This window comes from Eutrigla gurnardus (genome assembly GCF_963514095.1).
Source record: "Eutrigla gurnardus genome assembly, chromosome: 22".
Lineage (NCBI taxonomy): Eukaryota > Metazoa > Chordata > Actinopteri > Perciformes > Triglidae > Eutrigla > Eutrigla gurnardus.
Window position 1 is genome coordinate 11,947,807 of NC_139933.1, and position 16,045 is coordinate 11,963,851.

The 16,045-nt window shown below is 44.0% G+C and overlaps 1 protein-coding gene across 9 annotated transcripts; it reads left to right on the plus strand.

Annotated features, from left to right (window-relative positions):
* The first annotated feature begins 455 nt into the window (after nucleotides 1–455).
* On the plus strand, nucleotides 456–16,044 carry LOC311008372 (cilia- and flagella-associated protein 337). Of its 9 annotated transcripts, none has more exons than XM_084002016.1 (19): nucleotides 456–622; nucleotides 1,614–1,857; nucleotides 2,897–3,043; nucleotides 3,826–3,948; nucleotides 4,118–4,289; nucleotides 4,395–4,441; nucleotides 4,525–4,662; nucleotides 4,770–4,958; nucleotides 5,497–5,688; nucleotides 5,792–6,265; nucleotides 6,390–6,539; nucleotides 7,917–8,101; nucleotides 8,374–8,513; nucleotides 9,372–9,520; nucleotides 9,647–9,858; nucleotides 11,340–11,476; nucleotides 12,101–12,153; nucleotides 12,281–12,400; nucleotides 15,968–16,044. In XM_084002016.1, exons 1-18 carry the CDS (start codon nucleotides 552–554, stop codon nucleotides 12,359–12,361), a joined length of 2,904 nt encoding a protein of 967 aa, XP_083858142.1. In that variant the 5' UTR covers nucleotides 456–551; the 3' UTR covers nucleotides 12,362–12,400; nucleotides 15,968–16,044. The 9 variants fall into 9 exon arrangements, 6 of the variants coding, with proteins under 6 accessions (XP_083858142.1, XP_083858141.1, XP_083858140.1 ...); XM_084002015.1 differs by having other exon boundaries at nucleotides 15,963–16,025; XM_084002014.1 differs by lacking the exon at nucleotides 15,968–16,044 and adding an exon at nucleotides 15,021–15,940.
* The last annotated feature ends 1 nt before the right edge of the window (nucleotide 16,045 follows it).

Here is a 16,045-nt window from a genome sequence, read left to right on the forward strand (position 1 = left end):
AACTTGAGATGTAAATTGTAATAACGAAGATTTCTGCCCCGTCATTGTATTTGAAGAGCTGAACCGTCCTTGTGGAAAAGTTGCCAATATGAACTCTGCTGGGTGCTGACTAACTCTGCCTCTTTGAATGATTAATCCACCGAGGGTTTGTGGTGCTGTTACCCCCAGCGGACTTGCAGCTATTTCGGAAACTCACCACGGTGTTCTCACCCGTGATGTGTTGACTTTCCCCTCTCGGAGCGCTCAAACACTTGTGACGGATGACTCATTGATCCGTGGACCTGGACATTCCTTCCCTGTCTGGAGACAAGAAGCTTTGTTTGAGCAAATCAGACAGAGGGAGGGATGGAAACAAAGGCCCTGCTTGGTGAGGATCTCAGATTGGCTTCAGCACTTGTGGTTGCTGCATCTTCCACCCGAATGAGGATTTAAAGGACTTCAAACACTGATAGATTTAATCTGGATTTAAAATTCAAGGGGAGAAGACGGAGCAGTCTGCTGTTTGGAGTCATTTAAAGAGGCGTTGAAACAGTGAGGTACAGGTTATCAATATGGATACTTTAAGGAAGAAGAAAAATCCATGGGTGCTATATGACAAAGAAATACCACACAGCAGGTTTTGGTGAGTTTTCTTTGGTTTGTTCCTCTTAATCTGATCTTGATAAATATTATTTATATTTGTTTGTTTTTTGCATGTGATATTAATTGCTATCTATGATCCTAATGTGATATCAGTTCATATCTTGTTGCATTTTATCATCTCAAATCTCTTGCTGTAAACAAAAACAAAAAATGTTATTGTGAAAAAGATATGCTGGTTTACAACCGTCACCATCCACCCACACATCCGTCCTTCCATAACATTACAAAAAGTAATATCAAGTCCTTTATGAAGATGTTTGCATCTGGTTCAGATTCACATATTTGATCCACTCAGACGCCGACAAGGATTTCTTTTCCACAGAGCTTCACAGACTCTTTCACCCCCTTTTTCAGGAAACTGATGCACTTTTGTTACTTAATTATTTTACGGTTCCTCTAGCATTGGTGAGAAATGTGTGAGATGTAAAGGACCACTCATGCATGAGCTGGAAAAGAGCTCACAATGCTGAGGCATGTGACTTATTGTTCCAGCTTGTAGTCTCCCTGAGCAACAGGCCCACACAGGAGCTGCTGGTGGTGAAGACCACTTTGATGTTTGAAACATGTCCCCCCCAAACCTAACACGGGGGGGTATTCCCCATTTGCAACATTTCCAAGTGCACATTTCAATCTACCCATATTCCTATTACTCGGATGAATAATCACCATATTAGACTTCATGATGTGATTTTTACCTTTCAGCAGTGTGTTGTCCCAGTGCTGCCACTTGGGAGTGCTGCGTTCATTCAGAACGGATGGAATCAACAAATTCAGGAACAAAATCTAAAATAAGTGATGCTAAAACAACTGATTGTTCTTGATTTATCAATCTTTGGTTTAAGTTGACTCCAGTCCTGCCCAGCCACACTGTCTTAACTTCAACTAATTATTTATATCTGTGTTTTGAACCACAAGAAGTCAGTAAGTGGATCAATTAATTTACATTTTCCTTTAAATAATTATCGCTGCAGTAACTCAGACTGTGGAGTCAGTCCTGCAGAGAAACTGACCCCGGAGCACCTGCAGCTCCTGAGAAACGCATTTAGCTGTCCACAAGCCGGAGCACAGATACAAGAAAGCAGGCCAAGAGTAAGGAGTGGAAGGAACAGAGGAAATGAAGAGCGTGGAATGAAGTTTGAAGAGTTCCGTGAGGTTCTGAGGTCTGTGATCGGTCCTGACGTCGAGGATACATGGGCTGAGAGGTTCTTTGGTGAGGTGAGGAGAAAAATAAAAATGCTTTACATCAGAGATGTTCAAACTGAGTCCTGGAGGGCCGGAGTCCCGCAGGTTTTTGTTCCTCCCCAGTCGGTACATTTTTAATTATTGTTCATAGAAATGTTTTTGTTGTTGAAATGTTAAACATATTTGATACAGTTTTTGTAACATGTTTTTTTTCAGATTGTTGATGAATTTTCATATTTAATATTTATTTTTTGCAGATTCCTTTTTTATTTAATTTTATTGAAAAAAAAACATAGAATTTGATTGATTTTTTAAAGTTTGGAACGTGTTTTCGAGAAGATTTTGCTGAATTATTGAACAATATACAGTAGATACATTTTTCATATTGTTGACCTGTTTTTAAGGAAAAAACTTTTGAGTTATTTTATTTTATTTTTTTTTTGTTGATATTTTTGGATGAACTTTTGAAGCAGGTGAAGCTTGCAGGACACATGCAGGACTCCGGCCCTCCAGGACTGGACCTGGACACCTCTGCCTAAAAAAGCACACACACATACCAGGACATTCCACAGTATATCACATGACACACAGCATGAACTCAATGTACCTAAAAAAAAAGACATTTTGGGATGACATAGATGATGCAGGGCTGCACGGTGGTGTAGTGGGTAGCACTCTCACCTCACAGCAAGAGGGTCCTGGGTTCGATTCCCGGGTCGGCCCCGGGTTCCTTCTGTGTGGAGTTTGCATGTTCTCCCCGTGTTAGCGTGGGTTCTCTCCGGGTTCTCCGGCTTCCTCCCACAGTCCAAAGACATGCAGGATGGGGATAGGTTCATTGATGACTCTAAATTGCCCGTAGGTGTGAATGTGAGCGTGAATGGTTGTTTGTCTCTACATGTCAGCCCTGTGATAGACTGGCGTCCTGTCCAGGGTGTACCCCGCCTTCGCCCAATGACAGCTGGGATCGGCTCCGGCCCCCCGCGACCCTAAATACAGGATAAGCGGTAGAAAATGGATGGATGGATGGATAGATGATGCAGGGCAGCTGAGAGTCTAACTGTTTCATATCCAGGTGGATGTCAGCTGTGCCAGGCAGGTGGAGTGGCAGCAGCTTTGTTCCTACCTGCTTCTGGAATACACCGAGAGGGAGCGGGCCTCCATCCCCAGAGCAGCTCTGCTGGACTCCCAGCCTCGGATCACACACTGCTCTCACAACAAGGTCGAAACACGAGATGAGAAGGAGTTATGCATCTTCGTAGGATGTTCCGATGTTCAAACACTGAAAGAGAAGCAGAGTTTTGAGTAACCTCGCCTCTGTGGGGCTGCAGATGCAAGCTAGCTAATAGCAAAATCCCAAAACATTTTCTATTAGCCATTAGCTGCACATAAATGAAATAAAACAAAGTAGTCGTACGCTAAACGTAGCCCTAAACAGCCACAATTGAATTAAATGACACTTACGTTTAATTTGTGGGACAAAGTGACGAACCGGTAACAGTTTACTGGGTGTCAGTTGGTCTTTAACCAACGTGCCAGCCAGAATGCTAACTGCCGCCCAGACGAAGATAGCAATTATGCTATGCTATAATTATGCGTTGAAAGTGTCAAATGTTGTCCTCAAAATGGACCAAAACAAATCCAAAAACGAAAGTGAACATTGGCTACATTGGCCAGGTGAGCAGAAACAGGAGTTCAATCGAAAAATGTCAAATTATTAGCGAACATGTTAGCTAGCTGTGTATGGATTAGCTCTTCTTCTGCCCCTCTGTGACGATACATATTTGACCTATTAATGTATTTAACAAATTCATAATATTGATATTAAATCAACTTTTACACAATTAACAGTTTTTGTTTAGTTGTTTTTGGACAAATGATTAAAGGTGCTAATGCTACAATTAAGGCTGAATCATCTTATTGCTCCAAATTGGGGTTTATTTTCCAGTTTCTATATATGTAGAAGTAATCATTTTTATATGATTTGTACTCATTCCTGTGCAGCGGGAGCCGACAGTGCGTGTGGTTGCTGTCTCTCACCCTCCTCCTCTCCGCTACATCAGTGTCAGTAAGGGAGGTCAGATCACCGTCTGGAACAGCAGCCTACACATCCTCAAAAGTCTCGGGGTGAGTGACATCATGGTCATACTTTTACATCCACATGGAAGTACAACACACACACACACACACACACACACACACACACACACACACACACACACACACACACACACACACACACACACACACACACACACTCACATTCATTTTCTATATTTAATCTTCCACAATCCAGCTCGCTGGAGACCCAACAGAGGAAGTGGCCCACACGAGGAGATTCAGAGGTTGGACCACTGATGCCGTTTCTATGGGCAACGTCCACATGGTTGCCATAGCAACTGACTGCCGGGACTTGCGCTTTGTCAGTGTCTCCACGAGCAATATATTTGAGGACGTACACCTGTTTGGTATACTTGATTGCTTATTATGTGCCAAATTGTACCAGACTGAGGTGAAAATCTAAATCTAAATCTAAATACCGTAATAACTCTTTCTGTCATCGTTGCTCCGAGGGTTTCGCAGCGTCCCGACTGCTCTTTGTTACTGGCATGATGTCCAGGTAGGACCACCATTCCTTTGAGACAAATCAACCCTGAAAGCAATGAAATCACTGTTTGAATCTATGTGGGTTTTCCCTCCAAGTGTCCAGAGCAACCCTCTCTGCTGCTACTGGGAGATGAAAAAGGAGGAGTCCACCTCATGCGCTTCCTGAATCCATCTAAAGGTCTTTTCAAGTCCCCGGCAAAGAAAGAGAATGGCCCACAAAGGATCTATTTCCCAGTAAGCTTGGCACCAGTAGAACCAGTGTAGCAGTCAGCAGTGAAGGTCGCTCATTCATTACACTCCAAGTTTTACAAACATTTCATTGTTTTCCATCCTGACAAAAGGACCTCAGTGAACACAGCAACGTGGTCTCCTACCGTCACATCCCCAACATCCACCAGGAACCAATCAACAGAGTGATGTTTGAGCCCAGCGCCAATGTCATCATGACGTCATCGGAAAGCGACACCACCTCTGTTGTGTTTACAAGTGTGACACTGAAGCAGGAGCCTTACATTTGGAAATTTAAGCAGGTAACTGATTGACAGCACAATGTGTGTAATGATTTATGTCCTTATCCACTTTTGATGTGGCTCGAGGCCAGATGGAGGTTACAGCACTCTGGTCTGGGTGACCCTGACCTAAAAGAAAATAAACTTTCCCCTCAAACTTGTTTATAAATCAATGGATGTCATTGCGTGCCAAACTCTTTTGGTGAATTATCCCCCAAAACAATATGAGATGTGAGTCAAGTTATTGCTAAAGTTGCCTCCTGCCCAGCATGCAGAGGCAGACAACACTGCTGCCTGTGGAGAGGAGAAGTAATGCATGTTACACAAAGCCTTATTAAACTGGGTGGTGATACTTCCTGTTATTCACAATGGCTTTTTTTTTCTTGGAACACGCACACTAATTTTATACTCCAATTAACTGTCTGGACATTTTAACAATAAAGCCACCTTTAAAAACTCCCCAGTTCAAAATAATGACACCAGCCGACTTGACTTGTGTCATTATTTCAAAGCAGCATATTCTTTATACCATCTTGGACTTTTTTTTGTCTCACTGCAGGGAGCTAAATGTTTTGACTACAGCGCATCCCTGCAGTTGATGGTCACGGGAGGGTGTGACCGAGCCGTCAGACTGTGGACTCGATTTGTGACCACGCGTCCCGTAGCGACGCTGCTGGGTCACTGCACCGCTGTGTTGGATGTTTCGATCTACCAACCTGTCGGGCAGATCTTCAGCTACTCCAGAGATGCTGTGAGTCATTAAAGATGTAGCTTAAAATTTGTATTTGTATTGTTTATCGTATGAGTCATATTTGACAGAGCTTGTTTATTGAAATGTTGTTCCTTGTTGTCAGGAGCTGAGGATTTGGGACATTTCCAGCCATCACTGTCTGAAAACCATCTGCCTGCAGTTCCCCTGCCAGCAGCCAGGGCGAATCCCAGCACATGGCAACTTCCCCTTCCTGTTGCTGAGCCCACCTCTTCCTGAGCAGACAGGGGCACATCTAGTGGTGGGATGCAAAGATTACCTGGCACTCTTTAACCTGGTTGAAACGAGGAGAGGAGGGGGCGGGTGGTTGACTGACGCAGGAAGAGAAAGTGGAGCGAACGCTCAGAGTGGTCCTGCCCTCTCCTGCGCTCTGTACAACCCCGCTCTGAGACAGCTGGTGACCGGACATGTCGACTCATCTGTGTCCCTGTGGGACGTGGAGACGGGGAGGAGGAGGCTTCAGATCCAGAACGCTCACGGAGAGGATGAGCTCACCTGCATGGCACTAGACTCCTCCCACAGGAGGCTGATCACTGGGGCTCGCAATGGCACAATAAAGGTTAAATACCACTTCTCACTATCAGTTTGGATGAAAATACTGCTGAAAAAATACTGTACATATTAATTTCCCATGTATGAGAGTGTTGGAACGAGAGTTAATGAGAAAACGACTCCCCCTACAGGTGTGGAACTTACTAAATGGCCTCAACTTGCACAAACTGGAGCCCGTCACCCAATCCGAGGTCACCGGGTTGACATGTCTCCACGGCAACCAGCTGTTGTCTGTTGGGTGGAGCCAGCGGATCGCTCAGTACAACATTGCAGCTGCCAAGGTAAAATGATTTGTGTTTCAAGTTGATGATAAACAGCAGTTTCACATAGAGTAACTATGGCAACTATGATTAACAGTGATCCACCTGTGCATCACTGCAACACAGCGAGGCATTAAACCATGCCATTTAAACCCGACGTTGATTCTGTTGATTTTGTTGCGTACCACACCCTCCCTCTACACTCACACTCCGTCTAAAAAGCTTTGTCTCAGCCTTCGCACTTTTTTAGTTATCCACAAATTTGTCCCCAGATGTTGAGTGGTGGATGATGACTCCCACACAAACAGCTGCCACCATAGTGACTAATCTGGTAGAGACTTAAAACAGTTTGTTCAGCTCAGAAACATATTTCCTGCAATTGTAGCACAAACTGTATTTGATTAATTCCCATGACTAGAGAAATATGTGATATATTACGTCTTTTTATGAAATGTTTATTCAACACGTCCACCTACACACTGGTCTCAAGAAATAAAGAGGAATGGTTGCCAGTATAAACACCAGCATGAACTGCAACGTGAGCCCAAAGTCGTGGAAATGCATTTCTTATTTTACCTCTCAACCTTAAGCTACCATCTGCTCTGTGGTTAGATTTAACCCGTCACCACAGTAGTAACATTCAGTATTCATGCGTCTCTAGCAAATTCTCCATCTTCTTTTTTTCCCATTCATAACGTTTCTCATTGTAAAGCCCCCCCCCCCCCCCCCTAAGTAAGTAGAGCCAGGTTTTTGAGAAAACATTGGGAGGCTTAAAGAAAAATGTCTGTTTCTTTACGAGTAAATGATATCAGCGAATGACGTAAATTACATTTCCACAAGCACCTAGTGGGATCAAAGACATCTGTACCAGGCAAGACGTGTCTGACATCCACCATGCTGAGCTTCCAGATTTGAACTGAACTCTGTGAAATTTGACCTCTGCGTTTAACCCCTTCCTAACAACGAGCAGTGGGCTGCTATAAAGCGCCCGGGGAGGAACTTCCGCGTCTCGCTCAGCGAGACTTCGACACGGAGGAGAACAGAAGAAGGCGGAGTTCAATCTGACAACTGGTGTTTAAAGGCCGACCAGCTCAATCCCCTGAATCACTGCTGACCTCATAGCTGTAAGCCCAGGGGTGTAAACAAAAATCTGTAAACAGAGAAGGAAATAGAGCTGCTTTTGTTATTGCAGAGTTTTTGTAAACTGTTGGAGTGGGACACGCTCAGGCAAACAGTGGAGCCTGAAGACAAACATGGTCGTTTTTAGCACAAAACTGCTACAACTTCTCATTTTCAAACTGAATATTACCCATAAATATTTCCTTTTTTGTATCATTACCAAGAAAAAAAAAAACTTTTCTTTTCATATATGTTCATCTGTGTATTAACTTTATACAGGATTTTTATGTGAGGGCAGACATGTCCTGGAAGTCCAGCGGTGTCCACAAATCAGACATCGTAGCTGTGTGTCAGTGCCACGCTCTGGGGGTCGTTGCCACGGCGAGCCATGACGGCGAGGTCATTATATGGAGGCTGGAGACACAAGGACCAGTGCTTCACCTTCTGGGGCCGACACGGGGAGGGTGAGAAAAGCAGGGATGCACTTAGTACATGTTTGAGGGTACTTGTACTTTACTTGAGTATCTCCATTTTATGCTACATTATACTCCTACACCATACACTTCAGAGGAATATGTTGTACCACATTAAAAACATATAATGCTTATGAAATACAACTCATTGTTAGTGATTAAACCAGACCAAACTTGTTTGTTTGTAACTCCTAAAACAAGGTGGTGTTTAGTGGGGTTCTGTGTGGTATCCATTGTTGTTTTTCTTCCCTGTGTGCATGAAGAGTGATGCCCCCCGTGGACGGCCTCTTGTTCCTGCAGCATCGGGCCAGAGACAGGAAGTTGAGAAACAGAGGTGTCCTGGTCTCGTCGCAGGCTGGAAGTCTCTGCTTTTGGAGCATCACTGGACAAACGCACACTTTTGGTGAGAGAAGAGAGCTAAGGATGCACTTTTTTTGTCCATGGAGCACTTTTACATCACTATAGACACAATGGATTTCCACAACTTGGGTTATGGAGATTATAAGAAAAACCCTGTGTATTGGGGGAGAATCTTTTAGACTGTGCAAAATCCTTCTATTTTTCTAGGGGGAGGGACCACTATCTCCTCGTATCGGTATCACTGATACCAGCTGATGCACCCAACTTTTTTTTTTTTTTCCCACTTCAAGCACTCTGCAAAGAGTATAATTTAGAAGAACTACATGCAGAAGTACAAAGACTTGAATCTGGAATTAAACTCTCAGTACGAGGGAGTTCGAAAAGCACCAAACCGAATAAGCAATTGACAAGCAGCTGTCAGTTTTAAAGATGGATTTGCAAACAGCCAGTGCAGTCAGAGACATTCAGGCTGAACTGTGGGCTTGGACTCCCGCCTGTACCATTCCAGGCCGTCCACAACTATGTCTCTTTCCAGATCCCGTCTGTGTTTAGTGGTTTGGGATCCATGCACTGTGACCGCTGCATATGTGTGCACGAGCATGCATGGGTGTGTGTGAGCGAGCCGGTGTGCATTTGTGTGTGTATCTGTCCATGCGTTTTTTCTAGCATAGAGGAATTTGAGAGTAATACTGTGATGTGTGACATAACATGTAAGGGTAGCAGTTTGTCTCAGAAGTAATTAAGGCATTGGTATGCTGGAAACTGGCCCAAAATCTAACAACCGTCATTCACTTTCCCAAACCTGGAGAATATTGTAAACATTTCAATGAATCTTGATTTTTCTTGTTTTTTCTTTCTGTTTGAAAAACGATGTAAAATTCAGTTTCATTCCTCATTCAAGGCCAGTTCTATGCTCCAGAGCAGCCAGGTGAGCGTGTGCTGAGCCTGAGCTCAGATCAGCCCAAAAACACCATCCTGGTCACTGGAGACACAACTGGCTGGCTTCAGATATGGGACATCTGTCACTATGCACTGGCTATCCAACAGGAGGTGAGCATGTGTGTGTGTGTGTGTGTGTGTGTGTGTGGTGGTGGTTAAAATAAATAAAAGATCAAGTGTGTACTGTACTGTATATTCCCCCTGTATATGTACCTGAGGTGTTCTCCTTCCCCACAGCCAGTCTGTGAGCGGCCTCCTCTGCTTCGGTGTTGGAAGGCTCATGAGAGAGCATTGGTAAGCGTGGAAGTCCTTGAGGTGGCCGAGCGATTGTTCGTCCTCACAGCCTCAGCTGACGGCTCTTCTGGACTGTGGACAAAGGAAGGGGATCATGTGGGTTCTTTCTGGCAGGGAGTCATGTGGAATATCAGAGATCCGGCTACTTACCAGAGGTGAGGCTCATGAGCTCATCCATGTTGTATATCTCAAATAATATGTCCAATAAAAGGGTGGAGCTCAGGAATGGCAGTGCATCCATGACCAAATTATATTTCAATACATGAGACAAATTATTCCTAATTTTGATCAAAATGTAACAGTGGCTAACTTTGTTGAACCCACTGGGGGTTAACGGATCGACTCTGTGTCGCTCCCTGTGCTAACTCTTCCATAGCTGAGGCCATAAATGCTAAAAATGACTGCATGAAGCATATTGGATCAGAAAATCCACATTTTGAGGATGACGTGTGTAAACATGGCAGCTTTTTGGGGCTTTTTATCATAAAAAATGTTGCCAACACATAATAGAGTGTAGAGGAAGTGTCCAAACAAGTAATGATGGCAACATCGAATGGTTTTTGTGCCAAATCTAATATAGAGGGAACACACCATGAACACTGCTTCCTCTAAAAGAAACTTCTCTCGTTGTTTCCACAGATGTCCGAGTCTTTAATAGAAACTTCAGTTTGGTTAAAGGTCATAAACTCTGGCTTGGCCCAGGCCTCTGCTGTGTGCTTGACTGTATTTCTGTCACATGTTGGGCAACATGAACCATCAATTCATTTCATTTAAGAAAAAACAGTCAACACAAGCTTAGATACATACATTTGTGGTCTAAAAGTAAATTAAGTTGTTTATCCAATCGTTCTCCGTCTGTCACATTCTTTGTGGACTCTGATTGGTTGACCATTGTGCAATGTCCATCAAATACTTGCAGAACTAATGACATTCCCATCAGCATCAGCTATACTTTAGTTTAGTGTTAATTAGCAAACGTAAGCATCCCAATATGAGAAACTACTTAACATCAACACTTTAGTATTCAGTCATTGTGAGCAAGTTAGCATCCTGGCATTAGCATTAGCATGGCTGTAGACTTGTCTGGTTTTGGCTTTGCATTGTCCAGTTTCTAGCCAAGCAGTACCACATGTTTAAACAATGCATTAGCAAGTGTAAACATCCCAAATTTTCAACTCCATGTGTGTGTTTTCAACAGAGAGGTTGCCACGCATTCACTTTCAAAATCTCTTTTTTTTTGCCAGAAAAGTCTTGAACCATTGAAATGTCCTTTAAACAGTGAATAATTGTAAAATTTCATATGTTGAAATTCTAATCAGTTTTACTTTTGATTTACGCAAGAAAGTCCTAAAATGCACACACACACACACGAACACACACACACACGCACACACAAACACACACACACACACACACACACACACACACACGCTGAAGGTGCACACAAGTACTCAAGAACAGCAACAGTTCTGGTTTAAATCAAATCTAACAACATGCAGCACAGACCATGATCCCGTCTAGTTCAGTGACATGAACAAAATTGGGAAACCTGTCTAATCTTAAGTAAACAGCTTTGTGTTTGCAGCCAGTTCCCGTCGGTCAAGAGCGATTCATTTTTGGGTTCTGAAATCCGTAGGAAGTCACAAAAGAAACTGACAGGAGACACGGAGGCGAGGATTGAAAGACACGAAACGGAGCTCGGCGAGGTCAAAAGTCGAGTACTTGGCCCCACCAACAGGGGTCAAACTTCACAAGAGGAATGCTGTTCTGAAGGTAATCACTTTAGTGCAAACAGGTGTTTTCGAAGTGCCACACACACACACACACACACACACACACACACACACACACACACAGATGGACTCTCCCTGACCCAGGCCATCTCCAGTCACATTCGGCTCTGCACTGGGAATGTCCCTTCCAGTAATTGCCACTTTTGTCAGAATCCCTCTCCACATGTGTACGGGTAGTATGTAGCCGCTGCTGCAGAAAGGAAAAGGTCAGAATGGCCTTCCAAGCTAATTAAACCTGATACTCTGATTAAATCATGTCCAATTTTGCCACATTGTGAGGAGAAGGGTCGGAGCATTCTTCACATTCTCCTCCACTGAAGTCTGGAGCTCGGCTCGGGAACATTCGGGCAATGTTCTGCTCCAGAGACACGAGCCAGATTGAGAAAAGAAATGCTCAAGATTTGTGCGTGTGTGTGTGTGTGTGTGTGTGTGTGTGTGTGTCTCCAAGATATTTCCTACACTTTCCTTTCACTGTCTGCCTATTACTCAGAACTTGCCAAAATAAGCGATTAGCTGTGCTTTCTCAGCAACCACACCCAGGCAGACACACACACACACACACACACACACATTAACTAATGTTGTCTCCTGTCATCCACTTTAGCTTCGCCCACCAGCCCAGCAGAGAACGACCACGAGCGACCTCAACAACCCATGGTAACCTGCAGATCACACAATCCGCAGCCCACGAGTGGAAACACTTGTCGTTCTCGTCTCAGTCGACTTCTTTCCTTCCCTCCATGCATGCACACACTCCCGTCCAACCATCATCCCTCTGCATCAGTATCTGTGTGACGACTTCAGCCAGACGGCAGCTTCGTGTCACAAGAGGAGACATCTGTTTGATGACAGTGATCACTGTTGATTGGCTGCTCTCGCCCCCCGTCAGACTCTGGTCCTGCAGGTGACTGATTACTGGGTTCTTTCCTTTCTCTCCTCCCACTGCTGCTCGCTTTATAAATACCTGATCTTTACGCTCTGTTGACTGCAATAACAAATATTCATCTAACTATTTCATTGCTCTTCTCTGTTGTTCAAAAATAACGCCAAAAAAGAACAAATGAACAAATCAATGTCAATAAATAGTTTGGATCAGAGGACCGATGCCACTCTTATATATGAAGCGAGAGGCTGCAGCCAATTAGCCTAGCTTAGCACAAAGACTGAAAACAGGGTGAAACAGCTAGCCAGTATATCTTGCTGGTTTGAGTCTTACAATATGTGGTTTTATGGGGGGTTATGTGTCAGACTAGACTCAATTGTCATCACTGTGAAGTTGCTCCGCAAAGAGTGCCAGTTTAGTAGATTTTGTAAACTTTGGACATTAAACTGATGGGAAATTCTCGTTAGCTATTCCTTTAATCTGTTATGCAGAAACAAATGCAAATTTCTTAGCTTGTTGTGGCTAATGTTAGCAAACTATAGCTAGATGAAGCAAGTCAGTTTGGTGACTTTATGACGATGACTTCTTGTGCAACTCCATTTTATCATTTTGACCTCTCGAAGTGGTTCAGCAAAAGTTACATGGTCTCTTTCATTTTCGAAGTGCTCGGCTCTCCGCTGCTGTAATGACTGATTGGCGTTTTTATTCTCAATGTATTATTTCTTTAGTGGGAATGTTTATTGTCTGGGTTTGTGGACATCCAGCGGGCAGCATAAAAATACTGGTCAGCACACACTACTATAAAAAACTCAATCAATCCTGCAGGAATGTCAGGGCACAGTTCCACTTCCTTTCGTCCCGGTTGTGGCTGTAGAGCTGAAGTTCTCCAGAAAAATTAAATTGATGGGAGGGATAATTGAAGACGGATACAAGAAGAAATGGAGGAATGGTGCCATTCTATTTTAGATACATTTAATGGGGAAAAATGCATTTTTTTTAGTGTTTGCACGCATTTCTTCCCTCATCCTCCTTCTGCTGATCTCTCTATGTACTGAGTGTTGTGCTGCTTTATTCCTTTTGTGCATTCCTGTAGTTTCCGATTTATATGGACTGACCGCTGCAAGGTCAGACAGAAAGTGATAAAGACTTCCATCGATCGTCCGACTGCTTTATGTTGGTTGAAGGAAGAATGTCAGAAATGCCTCTATGTTGCTTTTAAGCGAATCGTTTTCTGAACCAGAATCTGAAATATCTATCATTTTCAGTGAAAAACCCTGGAAGTTACTACAAAACATATAACAACTTCTTCTTCTAACACGGCCAAATGAGCTGTTTCTAATCTTAAACTGAAAAAATGGTGGACCACCGCTGTAAAATCTGAGCTATTCATGTTCCCGGTGTATTGTGTACACCTATTGTTGTATTTCTTTTATCAGCAGTGTGAAATGTCCTGATATTTGAGACAGACAGACATCTGAGCCATCACAACCCTTTATCTCAACCCAACCCTGCACTGAAGTTCATGCAGGTTGCACAAATTGGTGACGCAAGACTCAATGTCCTATTTTCACTTGTTTTCCTTCCGTATTCAATTTTGCAACTTCTTTGCATGTGCTCACCTGCTCATCCCCCCCCCCCCACAAAAAGGGTTATTTTAGGCACCGGTCTGGATGTTTTAGTGGGGGAGGAAGCGAGCACAGAGCTCTTTCTCCAGTTTGTTGAATACAAACAGACACAGCTGAGACAAACAGGGCAAGTCATCTAGATTACACTGTTGCCCCTCAGGCACAAGGCAACGCTGCATAACTAAAATGTGTTGCGTTTTCAGAAAAATCGTCCGTCTGCTGAGACAGCAGATAGTTTGACAGAAAGTGATAACGCTGTAAAGTATTATTTTTTTTTGTGCAATGGAATAAAAGAACAAAACATATTTATATATTTCTCCATTTGTTGTCGGTTTGTGGGGGGGGGGGGTGTTTCGCAGCGGAAGTCGAGTGAAAAATACAGCTTCAAGAGACCATGAAGAACTGAAAGAAATTCAAAAAGGAAATCTCATTGAGCTGTGAAAAATGTGGCTCCTGCTGGTCTTAAAGCAGATATTTTTTTACATAATGCATTCGGGTCAAAACAACAACAAAAAGTGTCTCTTTTTGTTTTTGTCGGTGTGAAAAAGAAGGCAGTCACCCACTTCGACTGTGTGTGTGTGTGTGTGTTTCTGTGTGTGTGTGTGTGTGTGTGTGTTTCTGTGTGTGTGTGTATGGAGGCAAAACAGAAGCTCCTTCACAATGTGTCTGAATGGTTAAAGATTCCTTTCACTAATTTCCAACATCAGCAAAGACTTCTCTCAGCCTGTTCTCTCTTCAGAGCGGGTAAAACACCCTGGAGGACAACTCCCAGACAGTCAGGCGTAAATTTGCCAGACACACACACACACACACACACACACACACACACACACACACACACACACACACAAACAGACGACAGATTTTCTAAAATACCACAGTAACAACAGCACAGATGCAGGCTGGGAAATGCCCTGTGAGATCTTCATTGCTTCAGTATAAAGCTGCTTAGGGCTTTAGGAGCCGTAATGGGCAACAAGCAGCGGCAGTAATTTATACACTGTATATTTTCACAGGAATCAGAGAGGGAGAGAGCAAAGAAAAGGCGGCCTGTGAAAGAGGGGAGGTGTTATTTTTCTCTGCATGTTCTCTCATTTGAAGTTGTGCAAGAAGATGCGATTTTTTTCCCCCAGCACTGCCATTTTTTTCTGAGCTTGCGTCCCTCCGTAGATCAGCGTGGCGGGGAGAAAAAGAGAGGGATTCATGTGTGGGAACCACAGCAGGAAGGAAAGTGCAGCTTGGAATTTTTCGCCCGGAGCAAAGCAAACTGGACGTCTCTGGCGAAAAGGGCACGAGAAGGAGAGGAGAGGGAAAGGTGAAGAGAAGGAAGGAGAGAGGTAGAAAAGCAGAGGAGCAAAGAGGATAAATCCTGCGAAGCGGGGATGACATGAAGCGTGGGGGATGGGATGAGGAAAGAAGATTTGATGGAGTGAAAGTAGACTCCACTTAATGAGGAGGAGACGAGGTCCCTTCTGTCATCTCCACGCCTCCTGGGCTCTCGGGTGTCGAGGCGAGTCACACGCTCGGCGCGGACACTGTTTTACACCTGCAAATCTGCACACGCAGACAACGGGAGGAAGGCTAACAAGACACACATGCATGAATGAAAACTGGACTTGGACCTGCAGCTGTACATGCACACACACACACACACACACACACACACACACACACACACACACACAGCTGGATGTGGTTTCATTCAGATCTGTTGTGGCAAGAAGAAGTGCACTGTCTCCACCTCTTCCTGCTCCCAAGGACTTCTGCTTCAGTGTGTGTGTGTGTGTGTGTGTGTGTGTGTGTGTGTTTTCTACACCCTCATTGCACTCACTCTCAGTCTACTAACCCGTCACTTGTTTGTGTACATATTTGCACATACACACACGCACACACTCCCTCTCTACTCTCTCTCTCTCTCTATCAGACACACACACTCACTCTCTCGCTCTCGTCCCCAGAGCAGCAGGTCCCTGGAATCAGCCAAACTGTCAGTGACTCTTGCAAACACATGCTCACTCTCGGCTCAGCTCTTTCTTCAGTC